Genomic DNA, 17,227 nt, shown 5'->3' on the forward strand with positions numbered 1-17,227 from the left:
TTCGATTACTTTCCCTTTAATATCCATGTCGACGCCTGCCGCTATACCTCACTTTTTTCTTATCAGAGCAAAGGAGACTTAAAATATTAAGATTTATTTTGGGCAAACACATATATGTAAGACATTATTAGAAACTATAAGTTGTCTACTTTAACGTGTGTACGCTTACAATAACATCAAAGCGTTGTTATTTTGTAAAATAAAGAAAATAAACAGGGCGCGTTATCAGCCGTCTCCACTCCGCTAACATAACTAATTTCTGAAATGAGTCACTGATCCAAAACTCTGCAAATAGTTCTCACACAATCAAATGGAAATCAAATATTCTGTGTTTATGTAATATGCGTGAAAGACAGGTAACGTTACAGTCGATACGAGACATTCTTCCAGGTCTGCTCCCGTTTAGTTATCACAAGACTTTGTCCAAAAATGTGCGTATTGTGAGTAATACAGATATACTGAAACACGTTTACTTCATATTTCTTTAGACAGACTGATGAGTTTTAAGCGCCGTTCAACTATTAAAAACTCCGTCTGTTTCTTTCACGTGACAGCTCTTATGACGGCAGGACTGGTGTCTCCAGGCAGGGTCCTAAAGTAAACCCGATTTCTCACGACATATGCAGACAGATGATTTGCTGATTTGTGTTGCGTTTGTTCTCCTGTCTTCAGTGGCAGAGGAAATGTTTCCAAAAAATAACACAAAGATGTCTATTATTCGAAATGTTCAATAAATAACCATAAATACTTTGTATTTGCTTTGATTATCTAAAAACGTTTAATTAGAAAAATACCCCACCTTTAGTTGGGCATATTTACACTACAAACCTTGTCAGTGATCTACTCGAACAAAAAAAACAAAGAAAAATAAACAAAAACAAAATAATCGTTCAATAATCGTAATCGAGAGAAAATGTTCAATTAATCGAAATTTAGATTTTAGGCCAAATCACCCAGCCGTACTGCTGAGTCTGGCTAACTGTTTACTTCCTGTGTAAGACAGAATCCTGACCATCATGAAAATGATTGGTTATTGTGACTATACAACATCGTAAACTAAAACAGTCTCCTTATTTGTTCCCTTTCTGATTTCTTCTCTTAATCTGGTTCTTTCTCTCATCCAGCACCGCCAAGTACAACCTGCTGACGTTCCTGCCTCGGTTCCTCTACTCTCAGTTCAGAAGAGCGGCCAACTCCTTCTTTCTCTTCATTGCTCTGCTGCAGGTAAGTCCAGTGTCTCTTCAACCCTCGGGGCAGGAGAACAGATGACAGGCTGGAGAGATTAGAGCCGTCAGCTCTCATGATCACAGATAAGCACCTGCCTGAGGATTCCCTGACCCGTTGTGCTTAGAGCTTTAAGACTTGTATTGTATTTTAGAAAATAGTGACATACGAGCAAAGTTGCCAAACATAACCATCAATTAAATAGATATATACAATCTGCTTAATGTTTTGTGAGAGATTACAGGTTGCTGTATGTAAATATATCTTGTTTTAAAGCTATAGTAGATTTTGGTGTCAGTGCATAAGCATCTGTGTAATAACCAGTTGAAGGTGCAGTCATTTAGGGCTCCAGATGAAAGTCTTGTTCTTTTAGACAAAGAAGGGACAATGAAATCTGGTGAGACACTGCAGGTGTGCAGTACATGTTAAAGTAGCACCTTTATTTTGAGCTAGCAGAATCAATGAGCTGGGGAAAGGAGAGATGAAGAAGGAAAAGAAACTGTGGAAACGAAGAAGGAAGTGGAGGAAGTCAGGTGGCTTTGAAGTGCAGGTTTTGTGTCTTCATTACTCTGCTGTCAATGCAGTGACCTTGAATGCACAGGCTCGCTGTTGAGGGAAGGAAAAACAGCAGGGACAGGATTACTGTGGTAACACAGGGACCAAGGTAACCATCTGATCTTTATGAATGCTGTTTCATCAAAACCGCTTACTGCCATCACACTTACAAAGTGTTTTGGATGAGCACAGCGAGGCATTCACTTTGCTTGACTGCTGGGGATACTTTAAGAAGTTTGTTAAATCGCCTGTCCGGTGCATATTTGACCCCATATCAAAATAAAAAAATTAGCATAAAATACATTTAGGACCATCCTTTTTTTTGCATTTTCAGGACAATAATATATCCATATCTATATATATATATGTATATCTATGTCCTTTCTATACATATACATATACACACACACACATGCTGAGAACATATATACCCGTTTAAGTGATACGTAAAGTAATGGGGAAAGTGTAGGCATCAGGTTAAAAGGAATCCGTTTCGTGTTTCCTATTGTATGTCTCTGCATTGCTGGCCTTTCGCTGAACCTGTCAGAGCACTCGCAGCTTATCTGTTTGTGACACGTAATAAGCGTGATCAGGTTCTTTATATTACGTAAGCGCTGTGAGCTACGTGAAAAATCAAGAGGGAAATAAAAGAAGTTTAATTAGCTAGTAGCGTGAATTATGTAAGAAATATAAGGCTGTAATGCTTACCCGACTGAAGTATTATATAGTATTATATCGCTGCTGTCCTTCTGCAACGTATCTTTATATTTCGTGAATTTAATTTTTTGCTATAAATCTTTGTTATCAGTCACCCTTTATGGTTGTCATGGGGTTTGCAAATATCTAACCAATAAAAAAGTATTAAAAAGTGCTTGCTAGCTTTGACAGCACATTGTTTAATCATTGGAAATCATTGGAAAAGAACATTTCCTGAAAAATTGCAAATTTGGACACACGAGGTTTCGGAAGGACAGCGTCAATATGTGAAATCCTGTTGCTAAGATAAGCAAGAATGGTCACTAAAACAGTACTGTGTATAGGGTGCTGGGTGCTGGTGGGTAAATTGTACATTGTGTAAATGGTGTATTTAGTTTTATTTAAATGGTGCTTTTCACAATTCACATTGCTTTACAGATCAGAAATGTGGATGTTAAAATGATAAATGCACACACCAGTTGCTCTTGTCCATGGCACTGTTATGATTCATGAGAAAAAGCAAGAGCAGTTTATCACGGTTGCAAAAGAACATTTGTGTACCTGTTTTGTGTACTTCTGTATGCTTTCAACCATGTTGTTTTTTCCTTTTATTCCACAGCAAATCCCTGATGTTTCGCCGACAGGACGATGGACGACACTGGTGCCCTTACTTTTCATTCTGGTGGTGGCAGCAGTGAAAGAGGTCATAGAGGACCTGGTGAGAATGTTTGAATTATTTATTGTTGCAATGGCATGATAAAAACATATCAACATACTGTGCATCTTATGGCACATATAATGTTGTGAGCATGTGTAACGCAGGCGTCTGACGTATGTCTGTACCTGATTATAGCTGGATCAATGTCAAATTGACTGGCAAAAATCGATTGTATTCCAGGCATATATAACCATTAAGATCAATTTGAAGAGCGTAAGCACTCCTTTAGTACTATGTCAATGAAGCCCTTCTCAAACTAATGCAGTTTTTTATCTCTGCAAATGCTGACCACAAGCATGGACATTGAGCCTTATCTGGAAGCTCTGTTAGACAACAGCATCAGTGTTTTGTTAATGTGTTAATTTCTTTGTTTTAAGTTAACCTAAGCATTAAGAAATACAAATGAAATTTGTCCTTAACACACCTCTCCTTTTTTAAATAATTGATCTTATATTCCAGTCAGGATGAGTTTTAATGAGTGTGTAATGAGAGAAAACTGCTCGCTGTAGCTTTTATTCTCCTGCCCTTCTCAGCTGTTACATTATCCGAGTCGGGTTTTTAGCCTGCGCTCAAGTTTACCTCTTTTTACTCTTGCTGATAATTCGGACTCACTCTCTAGAGATCACGTATACAAGTATACGTCTCACTTCCATTAGCCGAAAGACTTTCCAGTCAATACGCTTTTCTGGTCTGGAGGAAAAAAGAACTTTCAGCTTATTTGGCTTGTAAATATATTCACACAGAAATTTACATGAAGGAGTGAGTACAATGACGAAAGCACTAACCCAAGTTGATTCACCATAGTGCTGTGAGCCTGAAATCAGAGCCTGCTCTCCCGTCTCCCTCCGGACGGCCATCTGATCACATCCAGCTGGATGATGTGGTCAGAACGCCCGGCGCAGCACTTTATAGGGGTCTGTGATGTGTCGTGGATGTCTGAAAGTTCAAGGCTTAGTTTGGGAGTCAAGGTCACGGAAATTCACCACAAGTGTCATGTTTGGCTTTGAGAGGTGTGGGTCACATGAGGAAAAAAAAGTCCTTTAAGAGAAAAGGAACTCTAATTTTAAAAGTGTCTCTTAAGGTATCTCAACTGTAAATGCTTGTTTTGCATTGTTGGATTTTGATGGCTTATTTTGTATTTAAAGTTGATCTAAAAATATACATTATAGCTGTTTTAAACGCATTAAAGATAAAATTCTTCACACTAATACCATACGAATAGATCATAGCCAGGATCTGTGAACCACAACATTCAAGTCCCACACATTTGGGTGTATTCAAACCGTTTGTGTCACAAACGTTCACAAGTGATGCAAATCTGAAAGGGCTTTAAAGGGATAAAAATTCTATTGTCATTTCTAACCCGTATGACTTTACTTCTTCTGCAGAACACAAAAGAAGATATTTTGTTTTTAGATATTTAGTCGTAAACCTAACAGCGCCGGCACCCATTCACTTTTATTGTATGATCACAAAACCAATGCAAGTCAATGGGTGCCGGTTAACAGCGTTCTTCAAAATATCTTCTTTTGTGTTCTGCGGAAGAAAGGAAGTCATACGGGTTTGAAATGACGAAGGGTGAGTAAATGATGACAGAATTTTCATTTTGGGTGAACTATCACTTTAATTTTTCATTTTCCGAGTTTGTACTTTCTATATACATGACACTTTTTGTGAATACAGTTTAGATTTGGTACTCTTTCTCGGTTCTTTCTGACTGTTTTAGAAGCACTTAATAAATCCATAACTCCTCATAATCCCAGTTTCAAAGACAAGAGGTGACCCATTGGTGCTCTCCGCTTATCATCTGCCTGCCCCACTGTACTTCACTAATGTGACCACTTATCACCAAAACCAAACAGCTGTTTCACCTTTTCCATGAGGGCATCTTTATTATGAAGTATTCTGTTTGCTTTCTTTTTCACTACAGATAAGCAGGCAGTAACCTTGCCCCAGGGTTTAAGATTAGATGCATAATCAAATCATCACCTTAACACAAAGCTCAGTCTCCACAGAAGGAAGGAAAAGCGAGGGATAAGAAACGAGAATGAGAAAGTTTCCCAATGCGGCACCAGAGCCGGCGTGGATGATGAATGGATTGTAGACTAGTATTACTTTCTCTGCTCTTGCAGAATCAGAAAAGAGGTCACGTGATGCCGTTCAGTAAGCTCTGCGGTAATACGAAGGGGGGCGTTTGTCATATTTAATACTTTGAGGACAAAACTGGGAGAGATGGGGGAGGCAGGAGAGAGAGGAAAAGAGAAAATAGATGAGTGAGAGAGGGTCCATTTAATAGTGGCCTGTAATGATTAGGAGATCTTTAAATTCTAAGAACATAATACTGTTGGGACCACAAATGAAATTTAAAGCAATCATTCACCCAAAATGAAATTCTGTCATCATTTACTCACCCTAAATCTCTGTCTCATGTAGCTAAAGCCTACGGCGCATAAACCAGTCGTTCCTGGACAAACCGAAGCACCCTGGATGAACATTTTTGCTGAATTATCCAGGAAGATGTAATGGGAGGAGGACGCTGGAAGCACAAATGTAGAGCTCTTATAGATCGAGCTCATTATTGTTCTTTTCATTCTGTCTGTGTCATTTGTTGTTTTCCTTAGAAACGTCACAAAGCAGACAATGTCGTCAACAAGAAACAGACGCAAGGTAAGACATCTTCCACAACTTCATGCTGTAACCTCACAGATTTTTTTTGGTGGTCACCCATGATCTCACTCTCTCTCTTTCTCTTTCAGTATTACGGAACGGAGCTTGGGAGATTGTACACTGGGAGAAGGTACTACAGCAGATGGCATTTCTTTACTGACTGACTCACAGTCAGCAGCGATTGCAACATGAGAACAAGTATTCTTAGAAAGAGTGAGAGACGAGTCTGCGCATAAGAATGCTGTCTGGTGTAAATCAGAGCAGGTTTGATTTAGGAAAACAGATGCAGGCCTTTGATGTTTTCTGAGATACAGTTCAGGTCCAAATGAAGAAATAGAATCCAACCAGGCCACCGCTTGCATGCGGTCGCCATAGAGATCCTGATACGGGCAGAGAAAGAGCAGCTTTCCAATGTGTTAGAGTTAATAACCATGACAGAAAAACACAGTCTGTAATTATGAGGCGAAAGAGAAAGAAAATGGCTAGAGATATAATCACCAGATGACTGGACGCTCATTATCGTTTGCTACATTAACACACAGCTGTGAGAGCATGTTAACCTGTGCCCTGACAGCCTCACAAAACAGAATGTGATGTCATGGCGATGACTCACTAATATGCTTTCTCTAGAATTGTATCATTTTTCTAAAGCTGCCAAGGCTTGAATGAATGAATCTTCTTTAAATCTGAGCATCAGTACATTTGTGATATTTATTATGTTTCCTCATTTTGTACAGTTGATTTTCTTTAATTGATTCATACAAGAATAGTCTGTAATCATGCTGAGATGAAGTTTTGTACAAATACAGTATGTACAAGCCAAGTATTAAATTGTATTTTATAGCGCTTTTTACAAATAGCATCAAAGCAGCTGTACAAGAAAAAAGAGGACAAAAATACTGCAATTCATACACACATTCTTTGTGTGTTCAATATGAAAGTTACATAATTGTTTTCAATGAAGCAATAGGATTTTGTTACAGTGATATGTAATTGATAATTACGAATATATTTAAATGAGAAGAAATGCAAAATAGGAGCATTTAATAGTGGTTTCAGACTTGTGGACCCCACTAAAATAAGCGCATATCAGCTTATGCAGATCATAAAGTCTCGATCCACGTGGATTCAGAATAACTGAAGCAGCTTCCTCCAATCATATGATTATTGAATTTCAATTCCGGTTTATTTGTGAATTTCACAAAGAACAACATGGATCAAATTTCGATGCAAGTTTCAAAGGGTTGTGTACAGACCAAAATACATAATAGAATAAAAAATGTGAGGTGCATTAAATATAAATGAAGGTCCTCCAGTAATATATTATTTCTCTGATTTTACCGAGGGCTCCTCTCATGTAGTTGCTATTTTGGTATGAAGTCTTGGAATTTATAATTAGTTTGTGTTTTACAGGTTGTGGTTGGAGACATAGTTAAAGTAAATGGCAAAGATTATGTACCAGCAGATTCTATACTCCTCTCGTCCAGGTAGACGAGTCCACTCCACCTATGGGGTCCCTGTCTGTCCTTATGCTCCTCTCTCACACTCAACACCCAAAGGAAGTGATAATTCACAGGCTAAAAATAAAATGAATGACAATAAAGTAGAGTGGGGCCTATAGGAAATGCATGGATTTAGTAGCATATCCTACATGGCCAAAAATATGTGGAGACCTGTGTTTTGCATGTTTGGTTCCATAGCCAAAAAGTCGGGATTAGCACTTCCTTTCGAGGATGTTTGTTCTGATAAAAACTGATGAGATAAAGCTGTGGTCCTTTTCACTGTCAAAATCCATTTGGCATGCCACAATTTGACCAAAGTTTGAGTTACGGATATCAACCTTCGATGCCTCTGTGCTTTTGCATCATTGGTAAATTTTATTCCCCCAAATTTTCCACGTACTATTGATTTATTTGGGTTACAGTTGGGCTCAGATGGTTTTTGAGCAGTGGATGAGGGGTGTGGCATTGTGTTTCTTCCCCAGGAAAGATTAAACGTGTGTGTTTGTGTCTCTCCTCCCTGTTTTGGTCTGTGTGCTCTCCCTCTTCTGGCCATCTCATCTTCCTTCATTACCTTACTCTCCACCTGTCCCTCGTCTCCCACCTCACATTATCAACAACCTCCTCCCGACTTCCCTCGACTCATTCCCGTCGCGCCGGGGCTGCTGGGTAAATTAAGGTGTCGGTAGGGGAGGTAGTTCGAGCAGCCAATGGAGATCACCTCCCAGCCGACCTCATCATTCTGTCCTCCAGGTCAGGAACGCCTCCGGTGTGCATGTGGGAAGGGGGCGGTGTACAGGCGGAAAAGAATTGAATACATTGTTATTTCAGCTTTTCCTTTTTTGACCTGCCGATTGTTTGTTTGCTATTTACATCATAGCTATATATATTTTTGTTTTTACGCTGTGCTCTCACTGATATTTCTAGATATCCAAATGCTTGATGAAACAGACATTGAATACAGATCAACAGCTTTCTGTGACTTTTACATCAGAGTTGTTTTCTACTGAAGGTTCTTCAGTGTGCACACAAAAAAAAAACATTTCTTTAACGCTCATGGAGAGAAAGGCCCATTGAATACTGTAAATGTCACGGCTGTTGTCACAATGCACGGCTTCAGCAGGCGCTGCATGCTGTCATATCACCGAATTATTACAATGCACAGTATTGTAATTAACCTTTGTAGTAATCGTCTTGCTCTTAGAGAATCTGAGATATTGCAAGAGGATTACGTTTTGGACATGACTCAAGGCTTCGTATCAACTAAAGTTGAGGCATTTGTGTAATATGGACTCCACGCAGAGCACACTCTGCTGGAAACTTCATTTCACTTTCTGTTTGGGCTGAATATTTCATTATTGGAGAACTGTGGAACAGCTTTAGCCCTGTGTGCTCGGTATCCTGCTTCTACTCTTCTCAGTATTAACTCTGACTGATCATTTGTTTGGTGTGCTCCATCTTTCCTTTGTTGCAAAAACGGCTAAATGCACAGCCATAAACAAAGATGTCGGTTGACTGCATGTAAAATGATGAATTTAAGATAGTGCCATTAGAGCTGAAATGCTTGATGCTGTTTTGGAAAAATGTGCTGTGCAGTTTGTTGCCTTGACTGAAATGAATATATTTGTAAAGCTTAAGCACAGCAACGCATCTTTCGTTCAGTGGCTTTCATTTCGCTGTTTGGCTTTGTCTTAGTCTTAGACTAAATAAACTACTCCAAGATTTCTTAGAAAGTAACACACATGATTTAGAATATGTTTACAGTAGGATGTTGCATTACATTAAGGTCAACATGAAATTGACTCTATTTACTTTTCTAATGGACTTTTATTGGTAGTATTGTCGATATAATGGCGCTTCTTTTTTACTGATGTCACTTGCTGGATAATGTTAACCAATAGCCAATATCTACTGTGACTTGTTTTAACAAACTCAAATCAGGTTTAGCACTACATTATTTTTACGATTGCATATATTTTGCACTTTTGTCCCATTATGGAAGTAAAATGGGTTGCACACTTCACGTCGACCTAAAATGCGGGTGTTGTTTTTTGTAGCTTTGTCCATCTGCTTTTATGTGAGTTTTCGTAACGATGTTTAGACCAACCCCCTGCTATACTTTTGTTGTAAATCGAAATGGATCCATTCTCATAATTGTGCTCTTTGCATTAGTGAACCTCAAGGAATGTGCTACATAGAAACCTCAAATCTGGATGGAGAGACAAATCTCAAGATCAGACAGGTGAGGTTTTACATTCATTATTTCTGATCATACCTGCAGTTCTTCGGAGGTAATTGATACTCATACGGTTCAAATTGAATCATCTCATTACTTGTGTGTAATACAATGTTTTTCATACTCAGGGTCTACAGATCACCGCTGACATTAAAGACATTGACAGTCTGATGCGTCTGTCGGGACGGATGGAATGTGAGAGTCCCAACAGACACCTGTATGAGTTTGTGGGAAATATTCGCCTGGATGGACACAGGTGAGAGAGTCAGCGAGAGCCAGTGAAAAAATCACATGTGCTTTGCATTCGGACTTAGGAACGTGTGAGGATATACGCTTTTGCACCTGTGGAATAGTTTGTCCAAAAATGCATATTCTGTCAAAGTTTATTCAACTTGAAATAACTGATTTGTTATTCTTATGTTTGTTTGTTTTTTACTTAGCACTGTACCACTGGGTCCAGATCAGATTTTGTTGAGAGGAGCTCAGCTCAGGAACACACAGTGGGTTCATGGTATTGTGGTTTATACAGGCCATGATACTAAACTCATGCAGGTGAGATGTGTTTTTCTACCGAACCCTGCAGTCGAACCCGGAATCCAGCATCAGGACATGTGCAGATTCACATTTTACATTCAGTCTACAAGGCCCTTATTTTAGCTTTGTCTTCTAATCCAGTTATTTATAATTGTATTCTCCACGTTGCTCATGAGACCAGTATAGCATCTACATGTTGAAAATGGTTCTAAAACAAAAAGTTGTTGTAGCCATGATGTTAATAAGCACATGCAAGTTTTACACTCGCTTCACATCCAACCACAACTTTATTGCCTGCAGAATGTGATCATGTCTTTAATCAGATCTGTTTCCTTCAGAACTCCACCCGCCCTCCTCTAAAGCTGTCCAACGTGGAGCGCATCACAAACTTTCAGATCCTCTTTCTTTTCGGCTGTCTGTTGGCCATCTCGCTGGTGTGCTCCATCGGCCAGACCATCTGGAAATACCAGTACGGCAACGACGCCTGGTACATGGACCTCAACTGTAAGAACCAGACCCCTCTTCTTCCTGTCATGCTAGACGGCTTGCGCGTCTATGTGTGCTTATTCATTTTTTTATCACCTTTGTTAACGTCAGTAATTTTCGTCTTCCCTCTATGTAAACAAATATGCATTGCCCATGTGAATATTTGTCAGTGAAAAGGGAAAGGAAAGCCTTTCGCTTTTAGTTCTAATACGCATAGACACGTGAATGTATAAATGGTTGAATATCACAGATGCTGCTGTAGTTTTGTTTTCGTTCGTTTTGTTATCAGCTTCCTTTCTAACATTCTGTTTGGTTTGTGTTTTTTGTTTCTATGTTGTTGTCATTTTCTTAACAGCTCCAGGTAACAACCATTTAAAACCCTTGACCATCTGTGAATGGCCCCTCCTTACTAACCCCTAACCGAAGCTCAGCTTTTGCTAAGCTACCGAAGCTACTTATAAGGTTTCCCTACTTTGAGAGGGTAATTGCGGAGGACCGCACACACACGCCGGGAACCCAATGCTAGGTTTTTCCCCTTTAGCTCTACAATGTGTAGACCCTATTAATGCCTGATGTCAAAAACGTGCCTCCCCCTTCCCGTGTTTGGGTGACACGTTAAACACTTCACAAGCTCCAGCTTCGGCCGCGTTAGTGCCCTTTCGCTCATGTCTCCTAAATGAGGTACGACAGTAAGCCCCAGACGCACAAGCAGGCAGACTCGTGGGCGAGTTACCCGGAAGACCCTTTCCGAGGAGGAATTTTATGCTCTTATCTTAACATAGAAGCAAAAAAGCCCGGAGGCCGAATCGTGACATTTTCTAAATGCCCCCCTTTTCCTCCACGTCCTCTTCCTTCTCGTTTTGCTGTGTTTGTTTTACCGGTGCTGACAGACAGGGTGGAAAAAGCTGCTCTGGAGGAGATGAGCAAATCCATGTTAATAGGTTTACTGTTTAGATTGGTAAGATATTAAAAACTAGCATTCATTTTATTTGAATGAACAGTAATTAAACAGATGAACAAATGCCAAAAGCATTGCAGGTAATTGCAATACGCAAAAACATTCCCACACTCCAATGTACAGTATGAAAGGTGAGAATCTATTAGATTTGTGCCGGGAGCCACTTGCGAAGTGATTAACGTGTCACCACCACCATTGTTCTTGATTTTAATAGGAGGGGCATGTTGGTTTCCGAATTTATCCCAGCTTGTTTTATGGCCTGCACGGTTCCCTGTTTGCTACATGAGTTCATGGAAAGATTGTTTTTAAATGCTGAGACGCAGAGGACAAACATGGATTGTAGATTCAATGTGCGATTGTTCACATCCAGGAAATGCTGTTGACGTTGGGCTCCATGTAAGGGAACGGTGAGGTCATAAAGCAGGTATTCATCATGAAATTGATTATTCCATAAAGGTGGAAGACTCTGTCTGCTGTGCTTTTATTCTTCCTCTGGAGTGGAACCGTAAATGAGAGAGGTGACATTGATTTGTTGTTTACGTGGAATTGCTTGGGATAGTTCACCCAAAAATGAAAATTTCACCAAAGGAGATATTTTGAAAAATGTCGATGATTGAACAACGACGGTACCCATTCACTTCTATTGTATGGACACAAAAGCAATGCACGTGAATGGGTACTGACGTTGTTCAGTTACACAATGTAACACATTTAAAAAAAAGTTGCATTTCACTTTCATTTTTACTGTTTCTTTATGAAGCTTACCATGCTGAATACGAAAATCACATTCTTTTTTCACACATTTATACATTTCGGTATCATTCCTCAAACGCAGAAATGACAAGCTATTGGCATAACATAACATTGAGCTCAAAACAACAGTTTAACATAACCGTTACTAAAAATGAGTCGTCCAAAACTTCAGAAGTGTACATCTGATCGTTTTTGTCCTTTACGACTAATACTGTCCTCGTGAACCAAGTCCCAGACGTAGTCACCCATCATCGCTTCATCCCACCTTCCCTGTGCTACAGAAATTTGTGAAAATGTGAAAATTTGTACAGTTTTTGTTTATTTTCAATAAACAAATAAGCTCAAACTGTGCTTGAGCTAAATATACACTAAAACATTGATGCTACATGAAAATAAATATTGCCACAATAATTAGAACCACAGAATTCTACAAGAACTATAAAAAGGACAGTTACACTGTGTTATCAACATTTTTCCAAATATCTTCTTTTGTGTTCTGCAGAAGAAAGTAAGTGATACAGGTTGAAAATGACAAGAGGGTGAGCAAATTATAACAGAATTTTCATTTTTGGGTGAACTATCACTTTAAAACACTGCAATATCTGTAGTTTAATGGAGTACTTCCCCCAAACATGACAATTCTGTCATTTTCTGCTCACATATTTTTTGTATGCTGTTATTTTATTAGAAACAAAAAGGATGACTTTTTGATTAATACTTGCATCGTTCTTACCATACAGTTAAACCTTTTTGTGATTACACGCTCCCAAACTAAAAAGACAAACAAAAACACAACCGACTGAGTCAATTCAACTTGAGTACTGTCGAATACTGACTCTAAATATATTGTTGAAATGTATCCACTGCTCATGATGGATCAGATCGTCATTACACACATGCGCAAAACCAAGCGTACACTGAGGGCAACGGATCCACACCTTCCACTCATTAACCTGAGCATACGGCACGTCATGCAGACGAATAATTATGCATCATAAATAATTCATTTGACTTTGAACTCCTGTGACATTTTACTCTGGCTTCTGTCCCAGCAAGTATCCAAAGCCACACGTGGCTCTGCAGATGTTTTGCTAAAAGACTTTTATTGTGTGAACTTAGCATTCACAGTCACCAGTGTTGACTCCTAACCGTGAAATAAGAGGTAGCAGGTTTTTACAGCATAAACGCTGACGTGTGCTGACATGGTGAAGCTCCCGCCTGCCCTGATGTCACTGGGCTCCGCTACTGTAGCTCATAGTGATACCCGGCAGCTTTATTCTGTAATATTTTTATAGTCAGAAAGGGTTGATTGTCATTTCCTTTTTTTGCTGTAAAATTATACCTTACAGTAAGAAAATGCCTGTCCATGTCTGTAGTATTACAGAAAATGTTTGTTTTGGACACTAAAGTGTATTGAGCAGTCAAATCAATACATTTCTTCCAAATGACCTTTTTTTAATATTTCCAAATGTCACCTCTCTCAGTCTGGCTCCATATGATGAGCTTTGGACTGAATCTCCCTCCTTTACATTGAAACATCCAAACTGATCGTTTTCCTTCCCACCGCTAGCCAAATCTTCTTCCTCTCTCCATGAGCCAATAGCAGTCATCTCTATGACTGCCCAGCCTCTTTAGTTCTGTGTTATGGTATAGGAAAAGACTCCCTCCTAACTGCTCAGAAAGAGCTTTATTGCATTATTGCATTCTGCGGACCCCCCAGGTAAAGCTTTTTGTTCATGCTTCAAGTCAACATGACACCCAAATCCAACCCAATTTACTTTCATAACAGATATTTCAAATTCATTGATGTTTGTCTGATTCTGCCTAAAGTCGCACAGAATACTGTTGGTTTGCTAGTAGTAATGTGAGTATTCTATTGCTGTTCAACATTAATCAGACAGTGTGCGTCTATTTTCCAAAGTTCCATTAAATGTCCTGTTTTACATGGACACATGTCACATGAAAGTGAATGGGTTGCGAAAGCAGTTTCATGTTGACCTTATGTCTATGTGTGAGCTACACTTGTCTTGTGTCTGTGGTCTTGTTGTATTATTACACTTTTCATTTCTCTGTGTGCTTCTGTCTTTGTAAAAAATTTGGTGTGTAAAACTGGAAATCATGATCCTCCACCCCAGTGCATTGTGGGAAAATGTGTTGCTTGGAATCTTGCACATGTTGCCAAGGCTGCTGCTATGAAGTCAAAGACTTGAACTTGAAACTCTACAAATTAAAGAAGTCCCTAATTGGAGAACTCAATGTCAATTTTAAGGGGTCTATTCCCTCAGATGATAATGTTTGCACAACGTTCGCACACACACTTGTGGAACGTTGTGGAAACGTTGCAATTGGACAAAACGAGCTTGTGACATTATTGTCTTTCCATCAACCCCACCCTCAGAGCTTTGGAAAACTGTGTCGCCTTACAAACTTTCTTTCCTCTTCCTTCCCCTTCTCCTCTTTCAAGATGGTGGAGCGGCTAACTTCGGCCTGAACTTTCTCACCTTCATCATCCTCTTCAACAACCTGATTCCCATCAGTCTTCTGGTGACTCTGGAGGTCATAAAGTTCGTCCAAGCTTTCTTCATCAACTGGGTGAGTTGCAGGCGCGCCTTCTGCCGTGATGAATCTGCTGTCTTTGAAATACAGGCTGCCAAAACCTCCAGGGCCGCTCCTGGAAAGCTTCACAGTCAGAAAGAAAGTGGGGCTTTATTAAAACATCCCATTTGAAGATGATAAAATTGGATTTGGGGCAGGGAGCTTACAGCACACTTTTAGATGTAGTGGAGTTTTTAGATTTCCAAAGAATACCAAGACTTTTGAGCAAAGTTGACATTCTTGGTATCTTCAAGTAGTCATGTTTTGGAGTCAAGATGGAGAAGTATAGCAATAAGAAAATAGGTTGTGATTTATTTATTCTGTCTGATGTATTTTAGGACACTGACATGATGTATGAAGCCACCAATACGCCAGCTCAGGCACGGACGTCGAACCTGAATGAAGAACTGGGACAGGTATTTCAAATCATTAGCTACAGCAATGAACAAATTCATATTCTGTTCGTGAATAAAGGTTGATGTTTCCAAAAAAAAGTTACGGATTGTAGCGCTAAGCTCTGTTGTGTTTTGCTCTCGTTCCTGATACCAGGTGAAGTACATCTTTTCGGACAAGACTGGCACCCTGACCTGCAACGTCATGCAGTTTAAGAAGTGCACCATTGCAGGCGTGGCCTATGGGTAAGGCTGTGCTACACACACACACACACACACTGCATCTCTTTATAATGAGCAGAGTGTACATCTGGCTCTAGCTGTCTTATCCTCAGCTTTCCCGTTAGCAGCTGCCTCGCTGCCTCCCTGCACAGTCAGAGCCATTCTATAAATAAAAGACAGAGACTTACAGATTTGCTCACTGAGACATCTTTATTCACACACAGATAGGAGCGCTGCTTCTGAATTGCCCATTTTACTAACTTGGGCGTTTTTATTGGGTGTTTTGCATTACACAAAGGTTAAGGTTTGTCGGGTTGGATTTGATTACGTATGTGCAGTGCATGTGTGATTTTATCAGCATGCTCCGGAAAATGCGAAATAAGATGGCTCCGTATGGGTGCTTATCTCTCGCTCTCTCTTCAGATAGTCTTTAACACCACGTTAATGGTGACGTTTATGGTAGGCAGTTTTCAAAAGACAAGCTGAATTGCACAGACGAGGTCACGAATCCGAGCTTATTGGATGTCTCGTTGCAGGACTCGAGCTCTCATCAAAGACATGCCACCCGTTACGAAATACAACGAAATATTCACAATCATGCTTCATGTAAACCTATAGTAGGATCAGAGATGGATGTAAACCAGTGGTTCTTAAACTGCTTCTGTAAACTTTGTGATGACATGCTCAGTGTGTCTTTAGTGCAGTCTTGGATAGAAAGAGACAAATTTGTACAAATTGAATAATGATCACAAATTAGTTTGTGAATGATATAGTGTTGATCTGATCGCCAGACTGAGTCATCTGACCATGAGCATCTTTCCTGCCGCCCTGTAGCACTTCTTGTAAAGTAGAGATTACTGATGCGACATCCAAAGCGTCGCTTTTTCCATAGTGGAGGGATATCCCACTGCTTAGCATTTGTTGCATTCAGCACAGCACCTGTTTAAATCAGAGTGTTTTCGAGACACTTTGAGGCTGGAGAACTGAGCTGTCTCATGAATATTTATGCTGTCTTTTATCTGCTTCGAATGAACTTGGTCTCGTTTGATGCTGCATTCCTCCTCTACAGCCCACACACTTATATGTGTAAGTAGGACATTTTATACAAGAAGGTTTGATGCGAAATAGATGATTGCGAACTTTGATTCGACTGAGAAAACAACAACATGCTATTCGTCTTAGTCTATACTGTATGCTATCTCTTTAAGAGAAGTTCGAAATCCTCACGAGGGGGTGATCAACCCCCTGTGTGTCGGTTCTCCCTTCACTTGTGTTACCATGCCCAGCTAATGAAGTAGAACAGTAATGAATGAGGAAAATCCCTTCGGGTGAAGATGTTAATTAATTTGATGAGATGTGGCTCGGGTGCTCTCTCATACAGACATGATGACAAGTTTCAGAGATTTTTATATTCATTCTTAGCCTTCGGCACTGATAAATTGGACAAACCTGGTCGTGGAAATTTCTGGATAGTTTTTGGCAGATATGTTGTTGTGAAAGCAGGTTTCTTTCTGTTCGCTAAATGCTCATCTTTTTCTTCGATTTTTTTATGGGCAGATTAAATGTGCAATGTGGAAGATTAAAGAGTATCTATTGGTGTATAAAGACCTTACATAAGGAAGTGCAGTGTTAGGTTACTCTCAAAAAGTAATTAATTACTAGTTACTAATTACATATTCAATAGTGTAATTA

At 39.6% G+C, this 17,227-nt stretch overlaps 1 protein-coding gene across 3 annotated transcripts in view; it reads left to right on the forward strand.

Moving 5' to 3' along the window:
- The window catches only part of atp8a1 (ATPase phospholipid transporting 8A1), a 102,249-nt gene that overhangs the window by 23,995 nt on the left and 61,027 nt on the right, over window positions 1-17,227 (forward strand). For 2 of the 3 annotated variants that reach the window (XM_057349636.1, XM_057349637.1), the window contains exons 3-14: window positions 1,125-1,224; window positions 3,095-3,193; window positions 5,815-5,860; window positions 5,950-5,990; window positions 7,274-7,347; window positions 9,532-9,601; window positions 9,724-9,851; window positions 10,036-10,147; window positions 10,468-10,633; window positions 14,791-14,918; window positions 15,260-15,337; window positions 15,471-15,559. In XM_057349636.1, the coding sequence (XP_057205619.1) occupies window positions 1,125-1,224; window positions 3,095-3,193; window positions 5,815-5,860; window positions 5,950-5,990; window positions 7,274-7,347; window positions 9,532-9,601; window positions 9,724-9,851; window positions 10,036-10,147; window positions 10,468-10,633; window positions 14,791-14,918; window positions 15,260-15,337; window positions 15,471-15,559 (1,131 nt within the window). Of the gene's footprint in view, window positions 1-1,124; window positions 1,225-3,094; window positions 3,194-5,814; window positions 5,861-5,949; window positions 5,991-7,273; window positions 7,348-8,038; window positions 8,113-9,531; window positions 9,602-9,723; window positions 9,852-10,035; window positions 10,148-10,467; window positions 10,634-14,790; window positions 14,919-15,259; window positions 15,338-15,470; window positions 15,560-17,227 lie in introns of all 3 variants that reach the window. The other variant, XM_057349635.1, reaches the window with a different exon arrangement.

This window comes from Triplophysa rosa, linkage group LG13 (genome assembly GCF_024868665.1).
Source record: "Triplophysa rosa linkage group LG13, Trosa_1v2, whole genome shotgun sequence".
In the NCBI taxonomy this organism is placed as follows: Eukaryota; Metazoa; Chordata; class Actinopteri; order Cypriniformes; family Nemacheilidae; genus Triplophysa; species Triplophysa rosa.